Below are 26,690 nucleotides of genomic sequence, written 5' to 3' on the forward strand. Positions count from 1 at the left end.
TGGTTCAGGAAAGCTTCAAAGAAGAATTTATGTGTTTCAGATGTGTAAGAGTTGACAATCAGATAAGAAAGAGGAAAGAAGCCAGGCTTGTAATTCTAGACACTCTGAAGGTATAGGTAGGAAGGTTCATCATTTGAAGCCAGCTCTGGCAAAGTTGTCAAGATCCCATTTCTTTCTTTTTTCAAAAGAAAGAAACGGGCTGGGAAGGTGGCTCAGTGGTAGCGTGCTTGCCTCGCATGCATGAGGCCCTGGGTCCGATTCCTCAGCACCACATAAACAGAAAAAGGTGGAAGTCATGCTGTGGCTCAAGTGGTAGAGCTCTAGCCTTGAGCTGAAAAGCTGAGGGACAGCGTGCAGGCCCAGAGTTCAAGTTCCATGACCAACAACAACAACAACAAAAAAGAAACTAAAAGCAAAAGGACTGTGGACATGACTCAAGTAGTAGAGCATTTGCCTAGCAAGCTTGAGGTCCTGAGTGCAGTCCCCAGTAACACCAAGAAGGAGGTGGCTTGACTCCACTTCCGGGAGTCAGGGCAGAAAAGATAGCTGGAGCTAGACAAGACAGTACACTTATGTGGTTCAATGGTGTAGTCCCTCAAGTCTGAGGCTGAATGGGCCTCAATAAGTAAGAGAAAGAGGAACAGCATAGAAAAGGCTCTGCCTTACCATGCTAAGCAGCTCAGTTTTAAGTCTGTACAGTATGATTTCTTAAGCTTTTTGCCAATGCATAGTATTAAAATTAGTGAATTTCATAGATTCTAATCCAAAACTAATGTGTGCCTATGAGCACATACATAATCATACAAATGCACACATGTAAATTTGCCCGTGATTTCACTCACTGTACCTATACATCCCTAGAAGCCAACCCATATTTAAAAGGTGGAAGATGGAAATAGGCTGAGAGGTAAAAGGAAACCCTTGAAGTGTTTACGCAGAGAATTAGATGAGCACATATTTGTTTAAGTACAATTCTACAACAGGCAGGAAACACGGTAAAAAGATATTCTGTAGCTTGACAAGTGATGACAAAGTTGTGATCTGAGTGCTGATGAAACGTTATATAGGCTACGTGTCATGGTGAGTGGTAGAAGGTAGAAGTGACGAAAAAGAGAAGGAGACAAATGATTTCAGGTGTCCATTTTAGAAGACTGTTAGTCGGGTAGGAAGGACTTTAAAAAAATAAAAATAAAAATAAAAAAAAGAAGAAGTGTAAAAGTAAAAAAAGAGATCATCTCCCAGTGTTACTTCATGTGAAAGTATCTGTGTCCCACATCCTGGGACCTGGGGCTCCACCGCAGACCCTCCACATGAGGAGACCACATAGAGACCACGGGGGGGGGGGGGAGGGGGGGTGGACTGAGAAGTGGCGGGGCGGGGGGGGGGGGGGAAGGGAGGGGTGGGAGGATGGAGTCTTGTCCTGAACACCATCATTATTGGCCTTTCAAAGTGAAACTGCTCATCGATTGGCTGTGGTGATAACCAGAGGCCAGCATCCCGCCGCTGATTGGACGAGAGACGGCCACACCCCTACCTTCTTTCTCCTTTCCCACGGAAGTCTGTTGCCAGGCAACGGGTTTGCTTTCCCCAGTTTAAAAAGTCCGCTTGACACCTGCGAAGGAGGCCCGACCACCTGCCAGGGCTTAGACTTTTCACGCCCTCTCCGCGCAGCAACAGCCCGGGAGTGTCTCCGTTGCGCACCGAAGCTTCTCGGGGGAGTGTGGACTGGCACTGCAGTGACTGCTGCGCCACAGATGAGTTAAGACCCCTATTTTCCTCCTAGAAAAAAGAAGAGGAAAATTGCGCCAAACTCAGAAGTTATTCATCTCGGGAGCATTTTAGGTTGACATCTAGTTAACTGGGTGACGGAAGGTAACTCGAAAGCAGCAAGACCTGAAGCATTGGCGTCCAGGTGACGACCCCGCTGCTTTAGTATGTACTGTAAAACTTACATCTTGCTGGAAAGAGACTTCAGAGAGCTGAGGCAGAACAATTTCGTGGTAAGTACTCTGGAGGTGCGAGGATTTGTTTCATGAGCTAAGATTTTTTAAGAAGTAGCTTAAAGCCATGCTTCTTAAAATCATCTAATGGAGTCTAATTTGCTACTACTGTATTGTTACTTGATGAATCAGGGTCATAATAATCATTACTACAGAGCTAGGCATTGAAGGCTCACGTCTATAATACTAGCTGTGCAGGAGGCTGAGATCTGAGGATCTGGGTTGGAAGCCAACCACGGGTAGAAAAATCCATGAGACTCTTATCTCCAATTAACCACCAAAAAATCTGAAAGTGCAGCTGTGGCTCAAGTGGTAAGAGCATTAGCCTTGAGCAAAAAGCTCAGACACAGATTCAGGCCCCAGTAACACACACATACAAATAAATATGAATTCAAGATGATAATGACTAACAGTATTGAGTACCTTTGAAGTTAAGTCTTGAGTTTCATGCTCTGTCACATACTAAGTGCAAGATTGTTCTCAATGATAAATACCACTATGAACTAAATAGTATTTCATTTTATCCAACTGAAAACCTAAGGCTACAAAAATTTCCATAAAGATTTGGCCCTAGGACTCCATTAGAAGGTTTTTCTGACTCTCAACCTTTTCTCTTGTGTTCTGTTACTTGCTGTAACAGTATATATATATATATATATATATATTCTGGTATAAAGGCACTACCTTTATACCAGAATAACAAATAAAAACCCTCTCTCTTGCAACATTTACACAGAGGAAGGCAATTCCCTTTTGTTCCAAAAAACAGCAAAGAAGTTTTGGTGACCGTTGGTGCCATAGCTGAGTTATAGAAGAGAGTGAAAGAGGGGAAGGTACTCAAAGCAAAGAACAGGAGAACGAGGGTGTAGAATGCAGATGCTCTGAACAGGTGCACTCTGAGTTCAGTAGTGGTGTTTTCACTTCTACTATAAGAGGGTTAAAAAGAAAGAAGGCCAGGCATCAGTGGCTTATCCTGTAATCCTACCTACTCAAGAGGCTGAGGTCTGAGGATCCAGGTTCAAGACCAGCCTAGGAGCATTATTTACCATAGCTAAGATATGGAACCAACCCAGATGCCCCTCAGGAGATAAATGGATCAAGAAAATATGGTATGTATATGTATATGTATATATATGCCATATCTATGATATATATGTATATATGCCATATATACATATATATACCATATATGCCATATATACATATACATATGTATACCATATATATGGTATATGCCTTCTATGCCTCCATCAGAAATATAGACATATAACCATATAGCAACTCCCACATCAACAAAAAAGTAAGTAATCAAGAAAAATGTTAGGGTTTTTGAAATTCAAAGTAACCTGGTAACTGATTTTCAAAACTATAATAAATAATTTGTCTTCTTTGGTTTTGTTTTTAAATCAAAGGGTATTTCTGCCTCTCCTGTAAGTGATGATATGTTGAAATGGGAAGCTGAAATTGAAGGTTTACAGGATTCAATGTGGCAAGGTATATGTTTTCAAAACTAATCTATTCCTTTTTTATTTGTATACCATTAATATCTTGTATTAATATAATGTGTGTAATTATATATGATATTTATTTAATTTTATCTATATAATTATGTGTATGTTACATTACAGTACATAATTTTTTGGAATTCTTTAAATGTGTAAGTTTACATCATATCAGTTCTCTAGAAGTACTCAGATATTATTTTCTCTAGAAGTTTAAAAGTATTCAGATATTATTTGCCATTTGCCAACACATTGAAATTTTTAAGTGTTTGCCTATATGTCAAATTTTAATGGTATATGTATGCATGTGAGGTGGGGGGGTATTAAAGACCAAACCCAGGGCAACACACATTCTAGATAAGTACTCTACCACTGAGCCACATGCCTGGGATCCAATGTTATTACATTTCTAAGAAGCAAACACAATAAAGAACATCAAGCAAGAATATCTTGTAACATTCTTCCAAGAGATCAAAAAATAAAAATTCCTATTGGTTTTGAGATCCTACAGTTACTTTCTTCTCATTTTCCCCTCTATGATTTTCCCCCAGATTGCCTCAAGGCAAGTTCTCAGAAAAGACTGTTTGGCTGGCTATAAACTGTAGTGACCATGTGTTATGTCATCTGCAGATTAAAAAGATAGATTCCTGAGTGAGATAGGGAGACTAGCTGATAATGACAATAACATATAATATGTATTACTATGAATTTTGACTACCATTTTGAATATATATATATAGAGAGAGAGAGAGACAGACAGACAGACAGACAGAGAGAGAGAAAGAGAGAGAGAGAGAGAGAGAGAAAGAGAGAGAGAGAGAGAGAGAGAGAGAGAGAGAGAGAGAGAGAGAGAGAGAGAGAGAAAGAGAGTGGTTAGTTATAATGGCAGACATCAAGAAGGACTTTACAAGGAAGTACCATTTGAGTTGAATACTGAAGAATATGTAAGAGTTTGCCAAGTTCACAAGAAGGCAAGCAGATTTACAGGTGCAAGAGGGTACAGCAGATTCTGGGAAGGCTGAGTTTAGTCAATATGAGCAACATTAGAGGGGCTCAGGTAGTGGATGGAAAGAGCTGGGAGGAAAAAGACCAAAATGAATGCTATTAGGTTGTAAGATGTCACTTCTACTATTCACAGGGGTCTATGCACTATAAAGCAACTTACCTAAGAAAATCATGGAAAGGCTTTACTATAGCAGAAACTCTAGTATTAATCAGGTTAGAGGTAAATCATATGCTATTTTGGTAAACCTATATTTCTGTGTCACAGGATTGCATTTCCAATTGGTATTAACTTTTCCATCAGAATATAACCATGTGCCTCCAGTTGTAAAATTTACCTCCATTCCTTTTCATCCAAATGGTAAGGACCAAATGAGATTATTTTCCATGTTTTAAAAAAAATCTTTATATTGTTTTACCAAGGGAGTTGTTTCAATTCAATGTACACCTCATTTGTACAATGCATCTTGAATGTTGTCAACCCGGCCTTCACTCCCCCCATCTATCCCAACACCACCCATTCCCTCAGTTTACCTAGTTTCATTTTCATTTATATACATTGAGTATTATAATTGTATTTTCCCACTATTCCTCTCTCCATCCTCTCCCTTTCCCTTAACCCTTGCTTTCCTCAGACTAAATGTGTTTTACCTTCCTGATAGTCATTTTGTTAAACTGTTAATCATTCAAAGGTGTTGCACCTTGGAAATCCACCCCAGGGAACACAGTTTGATTATATATATTTGCATATGATCCTCTATGCTTTTTTGTTTTTGTTTTTCTCAGTCATGGGGTTTAAACTCTGGGCCTGGACGTTGTCCTTCAGCTCTTCAACTCAAGGCTAGCACTCTACCACGTGAGCCACAGTGCCACTCCCAGTTTTGTAGTGGTTTATTGGAAATAAGGGTCTCTGGGACTTTCCTGTCCCAGCTGGCTTTGAACTTCCATACTCAAATCACAGCCTCCTGAGTAGCTAGGATTAAAGGCATGAGCCACCAGCGCCTGGCTTCTCTGTGTTTTTATATGTATTTTTATTTTACATCTAACTTCTACATATGAGAGAAAACATGTAGATTTTTCATAACCAAGGCTAAGTTTTTCTAGTGCTAGTATTTACTAATCATGTTTCTTTGTAACAACTGGATTGTAATTATAAAAGTGGGGATTGTCATTGAGGAAAATAAAAAGGCAGAAGTGGCAGTCACCTTGAAGCCTAATTCAACATTTTGCCGTTTCCTTTTTTCTATATACATTTTTCATGTAGTTGGGATATTACATATAAGGTTTTGCATCTCACCTTTTTATTTAAAATTATACAAGCATTTTTCCTGCACCATTAAATGTTCTTCAAAAGTCATTTCAAATAGCTCAATAATGCACTTAATCATCCTTGTACTATTCACTATTTTAGTTGGATCTGATTTTTCATTATCCTAAAAAAGTGGTACACTAAACAAATTGAAATTTTAGAAAAAAAAAAGAAATATTTCTGCACTAAGTTATATACAAAGTGATTTCTTGAAGGATCACAAATCAAAATTTTTAATGCTCAGAAAGAAGACCATCTAATATAATTTTTATGGGCTTGTTGAGGAAGGTCCTTCTAAGCATGATAAAATCCAGAAACTATTGGAAAAGCATGCCATCGTAAACTTCATAAACTTTTAAAACCCTCTGTAGCCAAGCAGAGATTTGAAAAATTGACTTTTGCAAATGGAGTAGAAAATATTTTTATTATCTTTAAATTAGCATAGGTTAATAACATGTAGGATTTTTTTCACTGCAGTCATCCAGAGATGTGTTCAGTGTATTTTAAACAAGATCACTCGTTCATATGGTTGAATCCACATTTGTGAGACCCCCCCCCGAAGTGTAAGCAAGCTATTAATCTCCATCTTCATTAAGATAGATTTTTTTAAGTGAAATAACCTACATGATATGTATTGCCTTTAAACAGAATAAGGAAATCTCTGAAAGCTAGACTTTTGGGTAATTTCTATATCCCTTGAATCTTTATTGCTGGGCACACAACAGGTGCTCAGATCTCTGTGGATAAGTATTTATATCAGTTAAGATGTTGGCAATGCATTGTTGAATGAAAAGCCATTCTGAACAACAAAACATAAAACATTCATATAATAAACACCCTGTATGAATATGGTTATTTATATGTACATGTGTTCATTTAGACCACTTGGTAATAACTAAAGAGGAGCAGGCAGGGAAGCATTTATATTTTACTTTATATTCTCTTGTGTTTTAATGTAGTTTACAAAAATACATTATTATTTTCTGTAATTTGTGTGTGTGTGAGCATGCACACACACACACACACACACACGCATGCATGCATGCCATTACGGGGACTTGAGAACTCATGGTCTGAGTGCTGTCCTTTAGCTTTTCCACTCAAGGCTAGAGCTCTACTACGTGAGCCACAATTCTACTTCCAGCATTTTTTGCTGGTTAATTGAAGATAAAAGTCTCTCAGACTTTACTGCTCAAGATGGCTTTGAACAGTGGTTCTCAGATCTCAGTCCTCTGAGTACTTGGAGTTATATAGATTTGAGCTATGAGTATCCAGCTTAAAACTTATTTTGACACAATACAAAATTACCTATGAGGGGCTGGGAAGGTGGTTCAGTGGTAGAGCACTTGCCTTGTATGCATGAGGCCCTGGGTTCGATTCCTCAGCACCACATAGGCAAAACAAAAAAGCCAGAAGTGGCGCTGTGGCTCAAATGGTAGAGTGCTAGCCTTGAGCTGAAGAGCTGAGGGACAGCGCCCAGGCCCAGAGTTCAGCCCCCATGACCGGATCCAAAAAAAAAAAAAAAAAAAGACAAAATTACCTATGAAACAGCTAAAACTACATGATAGAAGCACTGGGACAAGCATAGTGTTTCTTAATAGAGAGAAGAAATAAAAGAAAGAATACATGCAATATTTACCTTAATTTATTAGTTTTATTTTTAAATAAGTCTTAAATAATAACTTCATTAAGTGTATATATTGATAATAAGTCAATATATTATTTTAATACAGTGGACCCAAATACTGGTCGGCCCAGTATAGATTTTTTGGATAACCCTGCTAGATGGAATCCAAGCTATACACTGAGCAGCATCTTACTTGCACTACAGGTAAGTATAGATTTTCTATAAGGCTTATATATTTGTGTTTGTGTATGTATTTGCATGTGTGTATATTTTGTGTTATGTATTGTTTATGTGTGTGAGAGACAGACAAGACTGAGAGACAGAGACTGATAATTTTTGTTTTTAAGACATAGTCTCATTATATAGCCCAAAATGGCTTGACCTCTCAATTTTCCCATCTCTGCCTGCTGGGATTTTAGTTGCCTGCCACCATGCTCAGCTTAAAATTTTCTTTATTTCTTTTTCCACTTTCTTCCCTTTTCCGTTTCCTTTCCTTTTTCCCTTTCACTTACTTTCCCATCCTTACTTCCTTTGTTGTTGTTGATGATGATGACGATGATTGTGGGCCTTGAACTCAAGGCCTAGGTGCTGTCCCTAAGCATTTTCTGCTCAAGGCTAATGCTCTACCACTTGGAGGCACAGCACCACTTCAGGTTTTCTGGTGGCTACTTGGAGATAGGAGACTTTCCTGAGTAACTAGGATTACAGGCATGAGCCACCGGCAACTGGTTTACAATCTTAATTTCTTTGAAAGTTTGTATCTCCCTGTGCAGTGCAAATGTAAATATCAACACCCTTCCATAGAATGACTGCTGAAGCATAAGCTGTTCTTAACTGGATATTATAAAATGCCAGTCTGGCTTTGAACCAAGATCCTTGGATGTCAGCCTCCTGAGTAGTGAGGATTATAGGTGTAAACCACCAGCACCTAGCTTCTTCCTTTTTTGTAATAGTATTGGGGCTTGAACTCAGGGCCTGGACATTATTTCTTAGTTTAAGGCTGACACTCTACACTTGAGTTGCAGCTCCATGTCTGGCTTTTTGGTTGTTAATCGAAGGCAAGAATCTCACAAACTTTCCTGCCCTGGCTGTCTATGAATTGTGATCCTCAGCTTCCTGAGTAGTTAGGAGTAGAGATGTGAACCACTGGCACTTGGCAATTCATTCTTTAGTCCTCTGAAACATTCAAGATATTCAACGCACAAAGATTAAAATGTGCAATGTATACTTAAATGTTTAAAGAATAAAACCATTATTTTACATTAACGTGGATAGTTAAGGCCTTTCGAAACCAAATATACATTTTGTCAAAGAAGAGAATAATTGTATGGTTTGGGTTATAGATTGTCTTAAGCTTTCTTTGTCTTTTGACCTTACTTGTTGAAGGTACCTTCCCTTCACTCACAGATCTTGCCTTTTTGCAGGCAAATTGAGTGATCACAACTTAAAATGTTCAACTTTTTCCAGTGTTTCCAACAGTGCTAGTTAGCAGCATTGTCTTATGAGAGTTCATAGCAAACCAAGGGAATAATTAAACCAGGGACTATCTTCTCTTCTGAGATAGATTCCTATTTCCCAAATGCATCCTTTGCCTGTGTGATTGTGCTTCTTAGACACATACCCTCATCCTGTCTTCTATCTTACCCTTAATGCCCTAGTTTCTCATTGGGGGCTAAAATTAATTCTTTTAGTGGTGATTGCTTTAACTACTTGAATTAGGCTTAGCAATCTATCTAGGAGCCTACTTATCATCAAAATATCTGGAAATAAATTATTGCATTTGATCGATTAGAACATTTGAGGAATAAACATTTGACTTAATTAAATAAATTTTCTCATGGAAATTATGATACAAAGTCTATTCCTTATTATGAATGATAAATAAAATAATAGTTAAATTTCTGGCTAGTTATATTAATATAGTGAGTAAATATACTCTTTTAAAAATATGCAACTCATTTATTCCTTCTACAAACATGTACTTAGTATCTGCCTGTATGTAGTTGTGTTCTGGTAAAGAGACATTCTGAGCAAAACCTTTAAGGAAGTGATATAAAGATATCTGGGGTGGACTTTTTTGGATACCTTTGGAGACACATTTCTATGTCTTCCACCTGAACTGATGTCTTCTCTAAGAACATTGAAAACAGAATTATTCCCAAATCTAATACGTAAGGGCAATCTGGAATAAACTGGTCATGTTTTTGAGCTGTAGAATAATTGAATATAATGAAAATTGGGAGCTCTGAGATTAGATTTGTTCTCTTCTTCTCACAGTTCTTTCACTTGACATCGCTGGATATGTTTCTTCATCTCTCAATATCTCAACTCTTTAGCAATGAAACATGGGTAGCTATTTCATGTGATTTGTGAGGTTGACATTAATTAATAAATGTAAAGTGCTTAGAAGTATGTTTGGTCCAAGAAAATCACTCAGCAGTTAATAGTTAATAGCGTTGTTGTTTTTACTGTTAATCACTAATAAAATGACTGCAAAGCATTGTCAAATATAACATGAAAAACCAGTAGATAACACAATTTTTCTTTTTTTAATATATTAATGAAACAAATATACCCACATCATAGAAGATTTTTAAGATTCTGTTAAAGAAAAGACAATCATTAATAATAATAAAGAAAAACCCTAACTACTCTACTGTTATTTCCTTGTAATCTGTGTGTGTGTGTGTGTGTGTGTGTGTGCGCGCGCGCGCGCGTGTGCGTGCACCAGTATCAGTCCAGGAGCTTGAACTCAGGGCCTGGGCGCTGAGCTTCTTTTGCTCAAGGCTAGTGCTCTACCACATGAGCCACAGTTTCAATTCTGACATTTTTGAGTAATTTATTGGAGATAAGAGTCTCACAGAGTTTCCTGCCTGGGCTGGCTTCAAAATGCGATCCTCAGATCTCGGCCTCCTGAGTGACTAGGATTACAGGCAGGAGCCACTGGTGACCATACAATCTTAATTTCTTTGAAAGCTTATATCTCCCTGTACAGTGCAAATGTAAATATCAACACCCATCCATAGAACGAGTGCTAAAGCATAAGCTGTTCTTAACTGGATATAACTATTGGTACAGCTGTTCACAGAAGAATTCAATTTTTCTGTTTCTCTTTTTCTCTTGGAGAACTTTTTACTACTTTATACCCATACTTAGATAATTTAAAAATTGGGTCTCTTTTTTAAAAAACTATTTTGGCAAGGTATCTGGTTTATCCATTTTAATGTGCACTCGTGTACTAGCTCTCCAAATCATTAAATACATTTAATGGCTCTGTATACATCATAGGTGTAGGTCTTAGGCACAGTGGCTAATGAGAAGAGTACTGAATAAACCTTACCAGATGTGCTCTCTGCGTAAGATTATCTCTCCAGCAAAAGACTAAAAGCTTGCTCCTGAAGATAAGTTTCATCTCGTTCTTGCCTACTTGGAAAGATAAAAATTCAATCCCCAATGAATCCTTATTTAAGCAATCACAATATTCTTGGACATATGGCCCTAATGGGTTTTCTAAACAGGAAAACTCAAGTACCAGCAGGAAATTCTTGTTGCCTTTAAATACCAGATGTTAGATGATTATTCTCATTAGCAAAAGCCTGCTATGATTTCCATAATTTTGTTCTTTTATGTTTTCTTTTGTTTGAAGACAAAGTCTCCCTACGCAGGCCAGTCTCATCTCAATCTCACAATCCTCCCTGCCTCTGCTCCCCCAAGCGCTGGGATCGTAGGTATGCATCGCATCGCCACGCCCAGCTTCTCCTTAACTTCCAAGTCACAATTAGCACTCTGGCCTGCACTACATTTAGATATTTGAGTAGTAGTACTTATAGTAGTTGTAACTTTAACCATAGTTTATTCTATAGTCAGCATGTTCTTACATAAACTGTTTAAATCCTGAATTACTGAATAAATATTTGCAACTGGGGCAAGAAACTTTTGAGGTGTCTGATCAAGAAACTGTGGCCTAGCAAAACAACTCTTTGTTGCCTGTGGTCACCTGTTCAGTCCAGTTGTACAGACAGTGTAGTAGGCAGAAATTTGCATGTGTGTGTGTGATAGTACTGGAGGTTGAACTCAGGGCCTGAGCACTGTCCCTTAGCTTTGTCTGCTCAAGGCTAGCATTCTGTCACTTGAGCCACAGTTCCACTTCTGGCTTTTGGGGAGTTAACTGCAGATGAGTCCCACAGACTTCCTGCCTGGGTAAACTGGCTTCCAACCATGATCCTCAGATCTCAGCTTCCTGAGTAGCTAGGATTACAGGTGTGAGCTACCATCCTCCAGTTGTTGGTACAAACACTAATCTAGGTACTACTGTGCAAGAATTGAAGTGATTAATTAGCTCATCTTAAAATAAGAATGTTGTTGGGGATTATACAAAGGAGCCATGAACTCCTCACATGAAAGCAGGGAAAGTCAGAGAAGATAAGGAGGAAAAGGAATGAGGCAGAAGGGGAGGTCGAAGAGTTTTCAAGCATAAGAAGTTTCATCTCACTGTAACTGCTCTGAGATCATAAGAGTGTGGTATGAAGACTGGAGATAAGCCTGGGAAAGCTGAGGCTGACAAGATACCCAGCTAAAAACCAGCAAGAAAAGGGGACCTCAGCCCTAAAACTAGAAGGAACTACCTTCCTCCAACCCCTGTATGAAGCTTAGAAGCAGAAACTCCCTGCCAGAACCTCCTGATTAAAAACCCAGCTAGCTGACACCTAGACTATTGACTTGTTAGTTCTGGAAAAGAGATACTAGTCCAATCATCCTGGATTTTTCGCTACAGAAATATAAGATAATAAATTTGCATTTTTCCAAATCAAAGCAACTCTAAGATATCATCTTAACCCAGTTAGATTGGCCAACATTTTGAATTCTAACAACAAATATTGGTAGGGATGGTGGGGAAAGGGAACCCTACTGCACTGCTTGTAGGAATGTAAACTAGTACAAACACTCTGGAAAGCAGTCTGGAGGCTCCTCAAAAAACTTCATATAGATCTTCGCTATGCCATACTATTCCTTGACATCTACTCTGAGTCTCATGAGCCAGGATACGATAAGGACACCTGTGTACTCATGTTCATTGCCATACTATGCACAATAGCCCAGATGTCCCATAATAGATGAATGGATCCAAAAAAAACTGTGGTGTGGTTCCTATATACAATTGAATTATATACAACCATTAGAAAGAATAAGATAACATCATTTGAAGGGAAATGGATGGAACTAGAACAAATCATATTAAGTGAGGTAAGCCAAGCTCAGAGAGACAAATGGCTCATGTTTTCCCTGATATGCAGAAGTTAGATATAAAACCCACTGGGATGTGATAAATTACACAGAACAGTGAAACCAAAAGAGGATAATCTTGGGAGAGAATCCAAAGATGCAATGACCAAGCACCTCTTCATGTGTATATAATATAATATACATACTGAAATTAACTCCAAAGATATGGGAAATCAATGAACTTCTTTCTTAATTTGTTTTTTTCCTTTTTCTGATGACTCTGTATTTTTTTATCTTTTATACAGTGTATTCATGTGTACATCTATGTGAGGGTAGGAGGGGGGCACAGAATCAGAGGGAAAAGGGTGAGAAAGTACAGCAGTAGAGCTCACTGAACATTGATGAAAGTGAACTATGCAACTTATGGGTAGAGATGGGAGGGAGGGAATGGGAGAGAATGAGGGAACAGATAACACTATGCAAAATAAAATGTACTTATTACCTGATGTATGTAAATATAACCTTGATGTATATCACCTCTAAAACAATAAAGTACATTAAAAATAAATAAATTTGTATTTTCTTAAGCTGCTAAATTTGTGGTAAGTGATTACAGCAGTAATAGAAGATGGCTATGAATACTAAATTATCATTTAATGATTGTGAAGAGTGCAAGCCTCCATACATGTGTTGTTTATCTATGATCTGATGTGGTCTTTTGTTAAGATGAACAGATTTTATTTTTTACCCTATGCAATGGAAATGTTTCAGCGTTCCTTAGTGTTTAGTTCCTCTTCCATAAAAATGCAATTAATATTTATGTGATAGGAACAAATGGTACCAGAAAGAACATTTACTTTGATCCTAGTGTTTGGTTCATGAGTATACAATATTAGAACCAAGATAGATCGAGAGTTTATTGGGAGTAGCGACTATGTTATGTCTATCTCCAGCTCAATACATAAGAGTCATTTTGTAAATACTTGTAGGGAGTTGTATATGTTGGTTTGCATTTTCTTTCAAGACAAACCTGAACAAGTGCCTGTTGTATGCTTTCTTTTAGGTTATGCTTTCTAACCCAATGCTAGAAAATCCAGTAAATTTGGAAGCATCCCAAACTCTGGTTAAAAATGAATATTTGTACAGAAATATAATTCATACACTTTCCCAGGAGCCAGGACAAGGTAAGAAGTGTTGTTCCTTGGCAATTACATATTACACAGTGTTCTTTAGCATTTATACATTAAACATTAGTTCTTACATTATACATGAAGTATTATGTATTGTTGTTCTTGGCAATTATACATTAAGTATCATTCTGTAACATTTTTACATTAAACATTTATACAAATAAGTGATTTAGCAAATAACTATTTTTATAAGGAAATATTTAATTACATTCTGTTTGGGCTTTTTTTTTTCCAGTACTGGGGTTTGAACTCAGGGGCTTGTTCTTGCTAGGTTCTATCACTTGATTCCCTCCACCAGTTGTTTTTGCCATAGTTATTTTTCAGGCAAGTCTTATGTTTGTGCCCAGACCAGCCTGGACGATGGTCCCTCTATGCTTTCATGTATCTACATTGACAGGCATGTGCCACTGTGCTCGGTTATTTGCTAATTGAGATAGGATCTTTGGGTCTTTTTGCCCTAGCTGACCTCAAATCATAATCCTTTCATCTCTATCATATGAGTAGCTATGGTTACAGGTGAACTAGAATCTGTATCCATTTCAGCAATTAAATACTATTAAAATCTTCCCTACTGTAATTATCAAACCAATCGGTGTGTTCCTTTAATTAAAGATCATCAGAGATTATTTATTTGTTTGTTTATGCTAGTCCTGGGGCTTAAATTCAGGGCCTGGGCATTGTCCCTGAGCCACTTTGTGCTCAAGGTTAGCACTTTACCACTTGAGCCACAACACCACTTCCACTATGTTTTTCTGAGTAGTTTATTGGAGATAAGAGTCTCACAGACTTTCCTGCCAGGGCTGGCGTTGAACCATGATCCTAAGATCTCAACCTCCTGAGTAGCTAGGATTACAGGAGTGAGCCTGGATCATCAGAAATCTTAAATTCAGTATTTTTATATGTTATCTTTTATGTTCTGGATGGATGGCACCATTGGAGACTTGACCACACATCATAATAAGACATGAAATTTCAATGCTTATGTCCATAGTGAATATTTCCTAGACTTCACACATGTTACTAATCTTGGGCCTATCCCCCTCTTAGTTAGCAAAATATTCAGCATTTTCTTCTGGAAAGTTCCTCCCCAGGTATGCTTTCTAATGATTCCTGTGGAAATGGCACTCAAAGCTCTCCAGTCTTCTGCTTTATTGTCTGATTTTTATTTGGATACCCTTGGCATTCAACTAGTGACACCCTTGTGAATCTTTTTTTTCTTGTTATTATTACTAACTTATATTAATTGTACAAAGGGACTTCATTGTGATATTCCTATAATGTGCTTTGGTCACATCTACTCCCTCTCCTACTCTTTCTGATTTCCTTGATGAGCTCTTGTGGATACGCAAACCCATCAATAGCTCTCAGCCTTGCTTACCATCTTGTCTAGGCTGGGAGTGGGTGCCTAGGGCACCATGAAGACACTGATTGTTCCATCACTTGATGTGGAAGGATGCCCAGATGTGGCAGAGACAGATGCTTTGCGTCAGGAGTGAAAAAGTAGCAGAAAGCTTGTTTGTTCTTAATTGCATAGTAGTACTTCTACAGGGAATTGTATGAAAAAAAAAGGCCAACAGGAATAAATTAACCATTGGAAGAGGCCTCTGCTAGGATACTGCAAGAATCTCTCTCACATCCATTTCAAATGCTTATTAAAAGAATCTAGGAAATTCACAGGAAGAATTGTTGTCATATTTTTTAGACAACTCAAAACTGAAACAGATAATTCATTGTATAAACAAGAAACACAAGGCAGCTAATGAGATCATCTCTGGAGGCATTCATTATAGCTAGAACCATGTCCTCAGAGTCTGACAGGAGGTGCCTGACAGGACGTATGGAATGAAAACTAATAGAATGACGGAATGAGGAATAAAACATAAATTGAGATCTAGACTTTACCTCGCCATTTACTTAGAAATAGAATCAACATCTGGTCCCCACAGCCTCTTCCTTAGTGAGGACTTCAAGGAGGAGGTGATGAGCAAGGGTCCTGCCCACTCTTCCAAGTTTAATAGGATGAACAGAGACAATCCTCTAGGGTCAACAAATTTAAGACTTGCAATACATAGTGAAAGGCTAACTTGACAGCAGAAGCTCCAATTAGTTTAGTACTTTTTAAAAATCCTCCTAACAGTATACCAATTTTAAAAGAAATTTGTGTCTACAAATGAGCTAAGGGATGTCTCATACAATATAAGGGCCCCATATGGTTTTTTTCTTTCTAAAAGGAATACTTTTTCTGGTTAGGTATAGATATATCCCCCCCCCAGATATATATACATATATATATGTATATGTATGTGTACATATACATATATATATATGCTAAATATCAGGAAAAAAAGAAATTTAGTCCAGTAGCATGCCCCACTTAGGAAAAAACAGAGATTTAACACCATCATTGTAAACCAGCAATCCCAACACTGCTGTAAATATCCTGTTACTTGCCAAAATCACAAGGTTTGGAAAGCTTGAGTTTAACAGGGTGGTACAGCATATAGGTGCATTTGCTGAAGTTGCACATCTTTCTTTTCCTGTTTGTATTTTGGTGCACCTGATAGCCCAGAGAGTTTTTAGCAAAGTCTCTAGGTTGCTAGCTTTAACTAAAAATGCTATCACTGGGTGCAGGTGGCTCACTCCTGTAATCTTAGCTACTTAGGAGGCTGGGATCTGAGGATCACTGTTCAAAGCCAGCCTGGGCAGGAAAGTCCATGAGACTCTTCTCTCCAATAAAGCACTCAGAAAACCGGAAGTGGCACAGTGGCTCAAGTGGTAGAGTACTCAACTTGAGCTGAAGAGCTGAGGGACAGCGTTCAAGCCCAGAGTTCAAGCTCCATGACCAACAAAATTAATTAATTAATTAAGATGCTAGCCAAAAAACACATTCATAGCTTTGAAGGACACAAAGTGGGAATCCTTTTTTTTATTTTAAATGTATCCTTTTACTGTAAAGATACTGTACAGGGGGATTACAGTTATATGATCTTGGTAATAAGTCAATTTCCTATTGAGCATTGTTACCCCCGCCTTTGTTTTTCCCCTACCATCCCTTTCCTCCCCACCTCCCCAACTCCTTCCTCTCCCCACAACGTTTGTAAAGTTTGTTTTCTTTTTTTATATTTTTATTGTAAAAATAGGGTACAGAGGGGTTACAGTTACATGAGTAAGGTAATGATTACATTTCCTATCAAGCATTGTTACCTCCTCCTTTGTTTTTCCCCTACCTTCCCTTCCTTCCCCACATCCCCAACACCTCCTCCTAGCCCCAAGTTGTAAAGTTCATTTTCTTGTACATCTCATTGTTACAATGGGTCAGACTGTATCCCTGTTTCAGCATTTTGTTGTTTCCCTTCCCCTCTCTGAATTAGAAAAATGTATATACAACATGCAGGACACCAGAATCAAATACAGTGAAAACAGAGGTTGTACCATGGAGGAACAACATACAAAGAAACAAAAAAAAAATCATATAGTACATTATAAGTACATTAAAAAGAACAAGAAGTTGCCGGGCACTGGTAGCTCAAGCCTGTAATCCTAGCTATTCAGGAGGCTGAGATCTGAGGATCACGGTTCAAAGCCAGCCTGGGCAGGAAAGTCTGTGAGACTCTTATCTCCAATAAACCACTAGAAAACTGGAAGTGGTGCTGTGGCTCAAGCAGTAGAGCGCTCACCTTGAGTGAAGAGCACAGGGACAGTGCCCAAGCCCAGAGTTCAAGCCCCATGACCGACCAAAAATAAATAAATAAATAAATAAAATAAAATAAAAGAACAACAAGAAAGATAAAATCTCTTGTGTCCCTATCTTGGGGTTCATTTCTCATCAGATTATATGGTCATATGTACATAGCTTTTGAACTCGTCTGTTTGTCCTAAACATATACTAGTTATTGCAAATAAGGGAAGCCATGGGACCTATGTTTCTTTGGGCCTGGCTTAGTTTACTTAATATAATTTTTCCAAGCCTTTCCATTTCCTAACAAATGAGGCAATGTCATTCTTTCTGATAGAGGCATAGAATTCCATTATATATATATATGTATATATGCATATATATACACACACATATATATATATATTCATCTACTGAGGGGCATCTGGGTTGGTTCCATATCTTAGCTATGGTAAATAATGCTGCGATAAACATAGTTGTGCTGGTAACTTTAGTATGGCATTGTTTGTGATCATTTGGATAAATGCCTAAAAGTGGGATTGCTGGATCATAGGGGAGCTCTATGTGTAGTCTTTGTGTAGTACTGCTTTCCAAAGTGATTGAACAAGTTTACATTCCCACCAACAATGAAATCCATTTTTATTGGAGTAAAACAGACCTTCTTTTATCCTTAAGTGCTGCCCCTAGAGGCAACAACAGCTCAGCACAGTTATTTGTTTCTTCTGGCATTTACCTACCGTTGTATTTCTAAGCGTACTCTGTGCTAGTGGCATCTGAGACTTTTCAGTTTAGATATTATTCACAGATTTCATTGTATGTGATACAAAGATTTATCTCTTATGCTTCCATTCTCACCCACATTGTCTCTCCTTCCACCTAACCAAGTTTGGTTACATTAATATGACTGTAAATATTCATCTCAGGGTGACATTGTCCAAAAAGAATTATACTCACAGCAGGGTTCTGGTGGCTCACACCTGTAATCCTAGCTACTCAGGAGAGTGAGATCTGAGGATCACGATTTGAAGATATCCCTGGCAGAAAAGTTCCTGCAACTGTTATCTCCTATTAGTCATTCAAAACTGGAAATAGAGTCATGGCTCCAAATGATAGAGCACTAGCCTTGAGCACAAAAGCTCAGGAACAGAGCCCAGTCCCCTCCTCCCACCCCAGTTCAAGTCTGATGACTGAAAAAAAGAAACAGAAAAAGAAAAAGGATGATATTCATTATGTGACTTATGAAATGGTAATCCCTCTATACAACACCTTCATAATAACAAAAATTATATTTAAAATAACAAATTATATATTTAAGATCTTCCTTCTGATCATATAAAATAATATTTATTGAAATGAATTCCAGGAAATGTAAAAAAAATTCATCTCAAGTCATGAATGATTATCTTGATTTTTTTTCTTGTACAGATGTCTTGTTCTCTTATTTTTATAAAGAGACTCTATTCTCTCCTTAAACTTTTTTGACCAAGCTGTGAAACCTGCCAGGTATTTGATCAGTATTTGTTTCCTTTCCCCCTTTGAACGCTACTCTTCTTTGGCACTCTGGCCATCCTTCGGTTCTGGCTGGCATTGTTTTTCCCCTAGGATATCCCTCTGTCTGCCCTCTGGAGTCCTGCTTCCGCCCCCATTTTCCTCTCATTAGCTTATGCCTTCATGTTGTTGGAGCACATCTTGAAGGAGCTTCCTCGCACAGGAGGCTTGGCATACAGTACTCCCAAATATAATGATTCTACTCTTTTGCTCACGGCGTAGCCGAATTTTAGCTAGGAAATGGTTTTCCCTCAGAAATGTAAAAAATATTACCTTCTAGTATCGAGTTCTGCTTTTGAAAAGGATGATGTTATCTAGGTGTCTTGTCTTTACATGTCACTTATTTTCTCCCTTTTCTATTTCAAAAAATACTATTTTTATTGCTGGTGATGTAATTTATTTTAGTGCCTATCTTGGGGCTTGAACTCAAGGCCTCATGCTCTCACTTGGCTTTTTTCCCCTCAAAAAAAAAGCTGATGCTCTACCACTTAAGCCATAGTTACACTTCTGGGTTTTTACTGGTTAATTAGACAAAGGAGTCTCTTGGGCTTGTCTGGCAAGGCTGGCTTCAAACCATGATCCTCAGATCTCAGCCTTCTGAGTAGCTAGGATTACAGGAATGAGCACCAGTGCCTGTGCTAACATTTCTTGATAATGTGACATGGTGTGTTTTTGTTCTTGTTTTTTCCCCTTACTCATCATGTAAAGCATTTGATATGCTATTGAAATGTCAAAGCTTTTCCTTCAGCTCCAGGAAATTCTCCTATATAGTTTCTTTTATGAGTTTTTCCCCTTCTACTTTCCTGGAGTCTTCTTGACCACTATGATTTGAATGTTGGGTCTATACCTCTGGTCCTCCCATTTTAACTCCAATTATTTTTTGTTATCTATCACTTTGTTGTTGTAGTAATTCTGGGAGGATTTTTTAGATAAGAAAAAAAACTTTTTACATTTTTTTCTCATTTTTGGAGTGGTTGGCTTTCATGACACTAATTTTGTCTAGTGACCTTTGACTATCTGTTCACAGGATAACTATATTATAAAATGAACTATGAAAAATGATTGAAAGTTCTGAATAAAACTAGGTTTCTTGATGGTTTTGTTTCATTCTTGAGTTGGTTGGTTTGTGTTTTGCTGGTCCTGGGGCTTGAACTCAGGGCCTGTTCTCTGTCCCTGAGCCTCTTTGTGCTCAAGGCTAGTGCTCTACCACTTGAGGCACAGTGACACTTCTAGCTTTTTCTGAGCAGTTTATTGGAAATAAGAGTCTCATGGACTTTTCTGTCTGGGCTGGCTTTGAACCGTGATCCTCAGATCTCAGCCTCCTGAGTAGCTAGGATTACAGTCTTGAGCCACCGGTGTCTGGCTCATTCTTGAATTTTTAAGTAAGAATCTAGGGGGGGATTATCTAAGGGATAAAACAATTTTCTTGGCTTGGATTTTTTTTTATCCTGTGAGAAATTTCAACCTTATGGAAAAGATGGTGGGGAAGGAGAAAGAAAAAGATTGATTTTCTGAAAGGTACACAAGGGATAAGGGTCAGAAATATTTCTGATCAGTGTGACTTATTTGGTTTATTCACTATGTTCTGTCCCTTACTATACTCTTGTACTGTGTCCAATACCTTCTAGTCCTAGATTTCTCAGGCTGTTTCTCTAGAGGTCATGCATGCTCCATCTTGCCTGGCACAAGGACCATCTGATTGCAAAGGTGAGGGTGTAAGCTGGGGTCTATGATCTGCCTCTCATGGCTCCTTTCAGAGTTAACTGGTACCTTCCATTGCTGAGTTGTTTTATTGGCTTCCCATATCATGCAGTTAGGTTTCAAATTTCTAGGGCTTCCTATGACAGTTACTACTTGACATCTGCTTTCTGTCTTGAAATTTTTTCTTGTCATCTTTCTTTTGCTCTCTTTGCAATTTTATTCCTTATTTTTATTTCTTTATTACCATTTTATTGAGGCTTTGGAAAGAGTGCATTTAAAACCATATAGCCAATCTTCTGAAAACCAGGAGCACTTTATATTTTCTTTTTGCAGTGGAAGATAAAAGCCAAGAATCATCTACAAAATCATATACATTGAGGTAAGTTTTCTTTTATTTACTGTCTATAAATTTATTTACTAAAAGGAATATTGATTTAAATTTTTCTATAATAATAACTTATTTAATTTATCAAAGGAAATGGATATTTGTATCTGTTACAGTGCCTTTTTACAATGTTTTTAGGAAGAATGTGGGAAATTATTAAATATCTTCTATTGAATTGAAATTAAATACATCTATATAGGGGCTGGGAAGGTGGCTCAGTGGTAGAGCACTTGCCTTGTATGCCTGAGGCCCTGGGTTCAATTCCTCAACACCACATAAGCAAAAAGAAAAAAGCCGGAAGTGGTGCTGTGGCTCAAGTGGTAGAGCACTAGCCTTGAGCTGAAGTGCTGAGGGACAGCGCCCAGACCCAGAGTTCAGGCCCCACAACCGGACCCAAAAAAAATAATAAATAATAAAAAATAAATAAATATATCTATATAGACTATATAGCCTATTCCTCTCTTTCTCTCCTCTCTCTCTTTCTCTCCCCATCTCTCTCTGTGTCTGTGTCTGTCTGTCTGTCTGTCTCTCTGTATGTGTGTGTGTTTATTGGTAGAGGGGCTTACACTCAAGGCCTGGGCACTATCCCTTGGTTTTTTTTACTCAAGACTAATGTTCTACCCCTTGAACTGCTGATCTAATTCCAGCTTGTATCTGAGTTAGTTTTGAACCATGATCCTCAGAAGCTAGATCTTGAGTAGCTAGGATTACAGATGTGAGCCACAGGTGCCTAGCCTGTTTTGAGTATTGTAAAGGAGTATTGAAAAAAAAATGTACTATCGTTAGAATGATCACAACTTGTTTTATGTAACAAACATCTAAACAATGTAGGAGGAGGAGATGAGATCCCACAGGAAAACTGTAAACATCTGGGTAGAAGCCATCACCCAACACTGTGGCCTTGGTCTTGAATTCCTTGACCAGGGTATAAGTCTGGAATCTCAGGTATGGTTTTGCAGCATTTATCTCCTTCAACTTGCCCATCGGCATCATTTTGATAGCCAGTCACATGTAGAAAACCAAACTAGGGTCAAAAATACAGCTTGATTTAGTTCAGGTTACCTTGATTGTTCTTGTATGAAAGAGGAGCAGAACTAGACAACCTTAGGGGCTCCTGTGGGTGAATCAGCACTGGAAATGAAGGGCCCGCGTGGGTAGGATCCAGTAGAGGCATTGTCACTTAAATGTGTTGTTAATGTAGCACAAAGCACTTCACGGGCAGAAAACAGGCCTGTGATAGACGCCCAGGACACAAACACTATTTTATCACCTGTAAAACATGAATGTCCCAGAAATATCAGAAGTTGGTCCTATGTGTGGTACAATTACTTGCATCCCATAAGGTGACAGTGCCAGCATTCGCTGAGAAGGCAGTGGGAAGGGACTGGAAGAGGGTCTATAGTCCCAGCTTCAGCAGGTCCTCTGAACCAAACCAAGAAGAACTGACACCGGAATGAGGTGTGGTGGATGGTGTTCACCTTGTGCTGCTAAGCTGACTTCCCTAGTGAAGCCTTCCAAAAAACTCAGGCAGAGAAATATTGTCTAGACTTCAATAACAATCTATTTCCAAGGGTACCTACGGCTGCAATTTGCTGTGTATCCGTGAATTTCAATGATACATTTGTCCTGAAATACAGCTCAGGTACATCTAGGTTTTTGGTTTGCATTCACAGTGGATTCTTGGGAAATAATTCAAAGCAAGATAATGCTCTGGAGTTTGTGACAGTCTATTGCCATCAGCTTAGAACTTTGCATTAACGTCAGGAGCTGGAAGGACTAAGCTGGCGATAGAACTGTATTCCAGGTAGAGCCAGACAGTTAAAATCCTGTTTCCAATAGGCCACAAAACACAGGTGGAGTCCTTTCAGTGGGGTAGAATAGAACTAGGAGACTCAATTGATGCTCAGTCATTGAAGATGCCAGGAACGTGTCTGGTATGTCTGCCATGGTCTACAGGACACCAGTTACAGTGATGGGCAGGTTTTTATTTCTTGGGAAACAGTATTTATGTATTTAAGGCTCCATAAATAAACATCCACTTGTAACATATGATCTGAGCTGAACATTGTGACTCAATGTTGGAAACTTAACTGGGTAATAGCTGTTCCCAACCTCATGAGATTTACACTCTTCTGAAAGGAAGACAGTATAGGGAACAGGACTGACTGTTGGTCCCTGAGCACTAATAGAGGGAGCATCTTCCAACAGAGGGTACAGCTGAAATGTCACAGAAGAAATTTGAGGAATGCTAAGGTCAGATCACAATGAAAACAGAAACTTCTTCCCCTGTGGTTCTAATGTTGCCTTAGAGGCTTCCTTTAAAAGCCTTAACTTTTTCACCAAGTTATCTATCTCTGAACTTCTTTACCCTCCCTCTCTCCCACCCTCCCTCCCTCCCTCCTTCCCTCCCGCCCTCCCTTCCTCCTTCCTTCCTTCCTTCCTTCCTTCCTTCCTTCCTTCCTTCCTTCCTTCTTCCAGACAATGCTGAGGTTTGAACTCAGAATCTTGTGCTTTCTAGAAAGATGCTCTACCATTTGAGAAACATGTACCCAGCCCTTTTTTGCTTTAGTTATTTTTCAGAGAGTGTTTCAACATTTTTTGCAGGGGGCAGGGCTCAGATCACAGTCCCCCTACCTGTGTTTTAGAATGAAAGACACATGTAGCAGGCTTATTTGTTAAGTTCATGTTGATGCATTTTGCTAACTTGTATGCTCAGGCTGGCTTGGAGCCATAATCCTCCCAGTCTCCACCTCCTGTGTAGCTGGGATTACAGAAATGAAGCACTGTATCCAGTCTTAGAATCCTCTTTTTTAAATGTCTTATTGAGCCATATCTGTTTATTGCTTCTATGTTATTTTTGAATAGGATATTGTAAGTGCTATGCAAAGTTAAGATCAGAGATACTGAGGGAATATAGAGGCAGAAATGGCTTCCTAAGGCTTGGAAGGGAGTTGGGAGGGGAGTGGAGAGTAGAGTCAGCGGGCAGAGACTTCTAGGAGAGGGAAACACACATGTGAAAGTGTGGAGATACCCGAAGATGTGTTTTCCACATCCTGCTGCAGACAGATATCCCCGCTTATCAGCAAGGCTTATGTTTCAAGACCACTAACCAAAGCCTCAGCTAGCCTCCAACTCCACATGTGTCTATGCATTCCTATACATCTGGATGATAAAGTTTCACTTATGAATTCAGCATGGTAGCACATTCATACCAATAAATTACTCAGGACAAAATACTATATAGTAAGTTATGTGAATATTATTTCTCTCCTCTCTCTCATTCCCTCATTCTCTATCTCAAGCTTTTTTTGTCCTTTTGTATTAAATTCATTTTTTTGTGAAAATACTGAACAGAGGGGTTACAATTACATGGGCAAGGTAATGAGTACATTTCTTATCAAGCATTGTAGCCTCCTCCTTTGTTTCCCCTTCCCATCCCTTCCCATCTCCCCTGAATTTATTTTAAAGGTATGATATCAACCTATCATTAAATATCTACAATATGAGAGGGAAAAAGTCAATAATTAAGATCCAAATAATGTGCTTAAGATGAGGGTTCCAAGGTGGGAAGCTTCTGGCCTGTGCCAAGACTTTGTCTACATGCTCCCGAGAGTCTTTGTTGCTTTGGCACAAGAAAAAAAAGCTCTTTCACTCTTTTATTTTACCTTTAAAAATCTTTTTTTTTTGAGACAGGATCATACTCTCTAGCCAGGTTATTCTCTCTTTTTTTTTTTAATTGTAATTTTGCTTTCAAAGTAGTACTTTCACATGAATAAACCCTAAGTGAGAAAAACCAGAGCCAATGACAGCATAGACTTGCTCCTTTGTGACCTCTAGCCTCCAGTTTTTCTTTATTAAAGTTTAAATGCACCATTAGACATGTAAAATGAGTACATTTGTGTATTTTCATTGCACACAATAACAAAATGCATTCTTCTCTGCAACTTTGTTTTATCCTAGAGGTATTTAATTGCACATATTAACAAACCTTATTATAAAGATAATTGCATAATATTTTCTCTAAATAATACAACTAAATATTTTTATCATCCATCCATTAATGGTCATTTTTAAGTTGTTTTTGTACCTGATTGAGATAGAATATGGAACAGTAGATATAGGTTGAGTACTAATGGCTCACACCTGTAATCTTAACTACTCAAGAGGCTGAGATATGAGGATCATATTCAAAGTCAGCCTAGGCAAGAAAGTCTGCAAGACTCTTATCTCCAGTAAACTACTCAGAAAAGGCCAGAAGTGGCACAGTGGCTCAAGTGTAGAGTGCTAGCCTTGAGCACAAAAAGATTCAGGGATTGTGCCCAGGCTCTGAGTTCAAGCACAAGGACTGGCCAAAAAAAAAAAAAAAAAAAAAAAAAAGCAAAGGAATGCATTCACGAAGAACAAAAAACAATGACACTTGAGATAGCAAGGTACTGTAATGAGGAGCTACGAGAAACTTTGCTCTGGTTCAATTTTTTTTTTTTTTATTTTTGGTGGTGGGCATCAGGGTGGTCATGGTGTTTGAACTTGGTGTGAGGGCCTGGGCACTGTCCTTGAGCTCTTTGTGCTCAAAGCTAGAATTCTACCACTTTGAGCCACAGCCCCACTTCTGGTTTTCTGGTGATTAATTGGAGATAAGAGTCTCACAGACTTTCCTCCTGGGGCTGGCTTTGAATTAGGATCCTCAGATCTCAGCCTCCTGAGTAACTAGGATTACAAGCATGAGCCACCAGCGCCCCACTGGATTCAGTCTTTTAAAGTCAAGTTCCCATTCCTTGAATGAACACCATGCTGTGGCAACCCCAGAGCCCAGGAGGGGGACCAGTCTTAGATTGCATGACACCTGACAATGATATGACACCAGTCACCAGTGTCCACTAGGACCAGCTTCATAGTGTTCCTGGACTCAAATTTGATGAGAAAGAATTTGACCGGCAGAGAAGAGAAAAGGCTGTCTAAAGAAACATACCTGCACAGAAATGGAAGTATAATATTATGGTATAATAATATAATATAATAATTGAAATAAGCCAAGAGTTCCATGCGATGGAGGTTCTGCAAAGAGGGATGAGACTGCTGAAGCAAAGGCTGGAAATGGAGAAATAATGACGAGCCTCAGGTTCCATTTGCAGGTCCACGTAATCCGATAGAATTAGGTAGCCAATGGGCTTTCTAGCAGAGGCAGGGCAAGCTGGAACTGGGTGGGAACACGATCAGGAGGCTGACTAGAGTTAGCAGGAGAGAAACGCTGAAGGTCACAGCTGACAGCTAAGTTAAGCCTGGCTCTGCTCATGTGAGATTCCCTGGAATGCTCAGACAGCGGTGTGAGAAGGTTCCATCTCCTCCAGAGATGAGGAAACTAGTGTGGAGATGTTGGGTAACTTGTTCAGAGTCACACAGCCAGGAAATAGGAAGGCTAGAGAGTTCTTTTTTGTTGTTGTTTTCTTTTTCAGTTTAGTTTTAAAATACAGGCCAGCTGAGTCTAGATCCTGCCGTTGCCACTGAGATACCAAGGCCTAAGCCATGA

At 38.7% G+C, this 26,690-nt stretch overlaps 1 protein-coding gene across 1 annotated transcript in view; it reads left to right on the top strand.

Moving 5' to 3' along the window:
• Positions 1-1,565: 1,565 nt before the first annotated feature.
• Positions 1,566-26,690, top strand: part of LOC138808651 (ubiquitin-conjugating enzyme E2 U-like) — a 60,060-nt gene continuing 34,935 nt past the window's right edge. Inside the window, exons 1-6 of the mRNA XM_069994910.1 lie at positions 1,566-2,000; positions 3,413-3,494; positions 4,773-4,865; positions 7,547-7,644; positions 13,727-13,847; positions 21,112-21,157. Coding sequence (XP_069851011.1) covers positions 1,935-2,000; positions 3,413-3,494; positions 4,773-4,865; positions 7,547-7,644; positions 13,727-13,847; positions 21,112-21,157 — 506 coding nt within the window. The 5' untranslated portion in view covers positions 1,566-1,934. The remainder of the gene's footprint in view (positions 2,001-3,412; positions 3,495-4,772; positions 4,866-7,546; positions 7,645-13,726; positions 13,848-21,111; positions 21,158-26,690) is intronic.

This window comes from Dipodomys merriami, unplaced genomic scaffold (genome assembly GCF_024711535.1).
Source record: "Dipodomys merriami isolate MVZ:Mamm:240054 unplaced genomic scaffold, mDipMer1.0.p SCAF_464, whole genome shotgun sequence".
Taxonomy (NCBI): Eukaryota; Metazoa; Chordata; class Mammalia; order Rodentia; family Heteromyidae; genus Dipodomys; species Dipodomys merriami.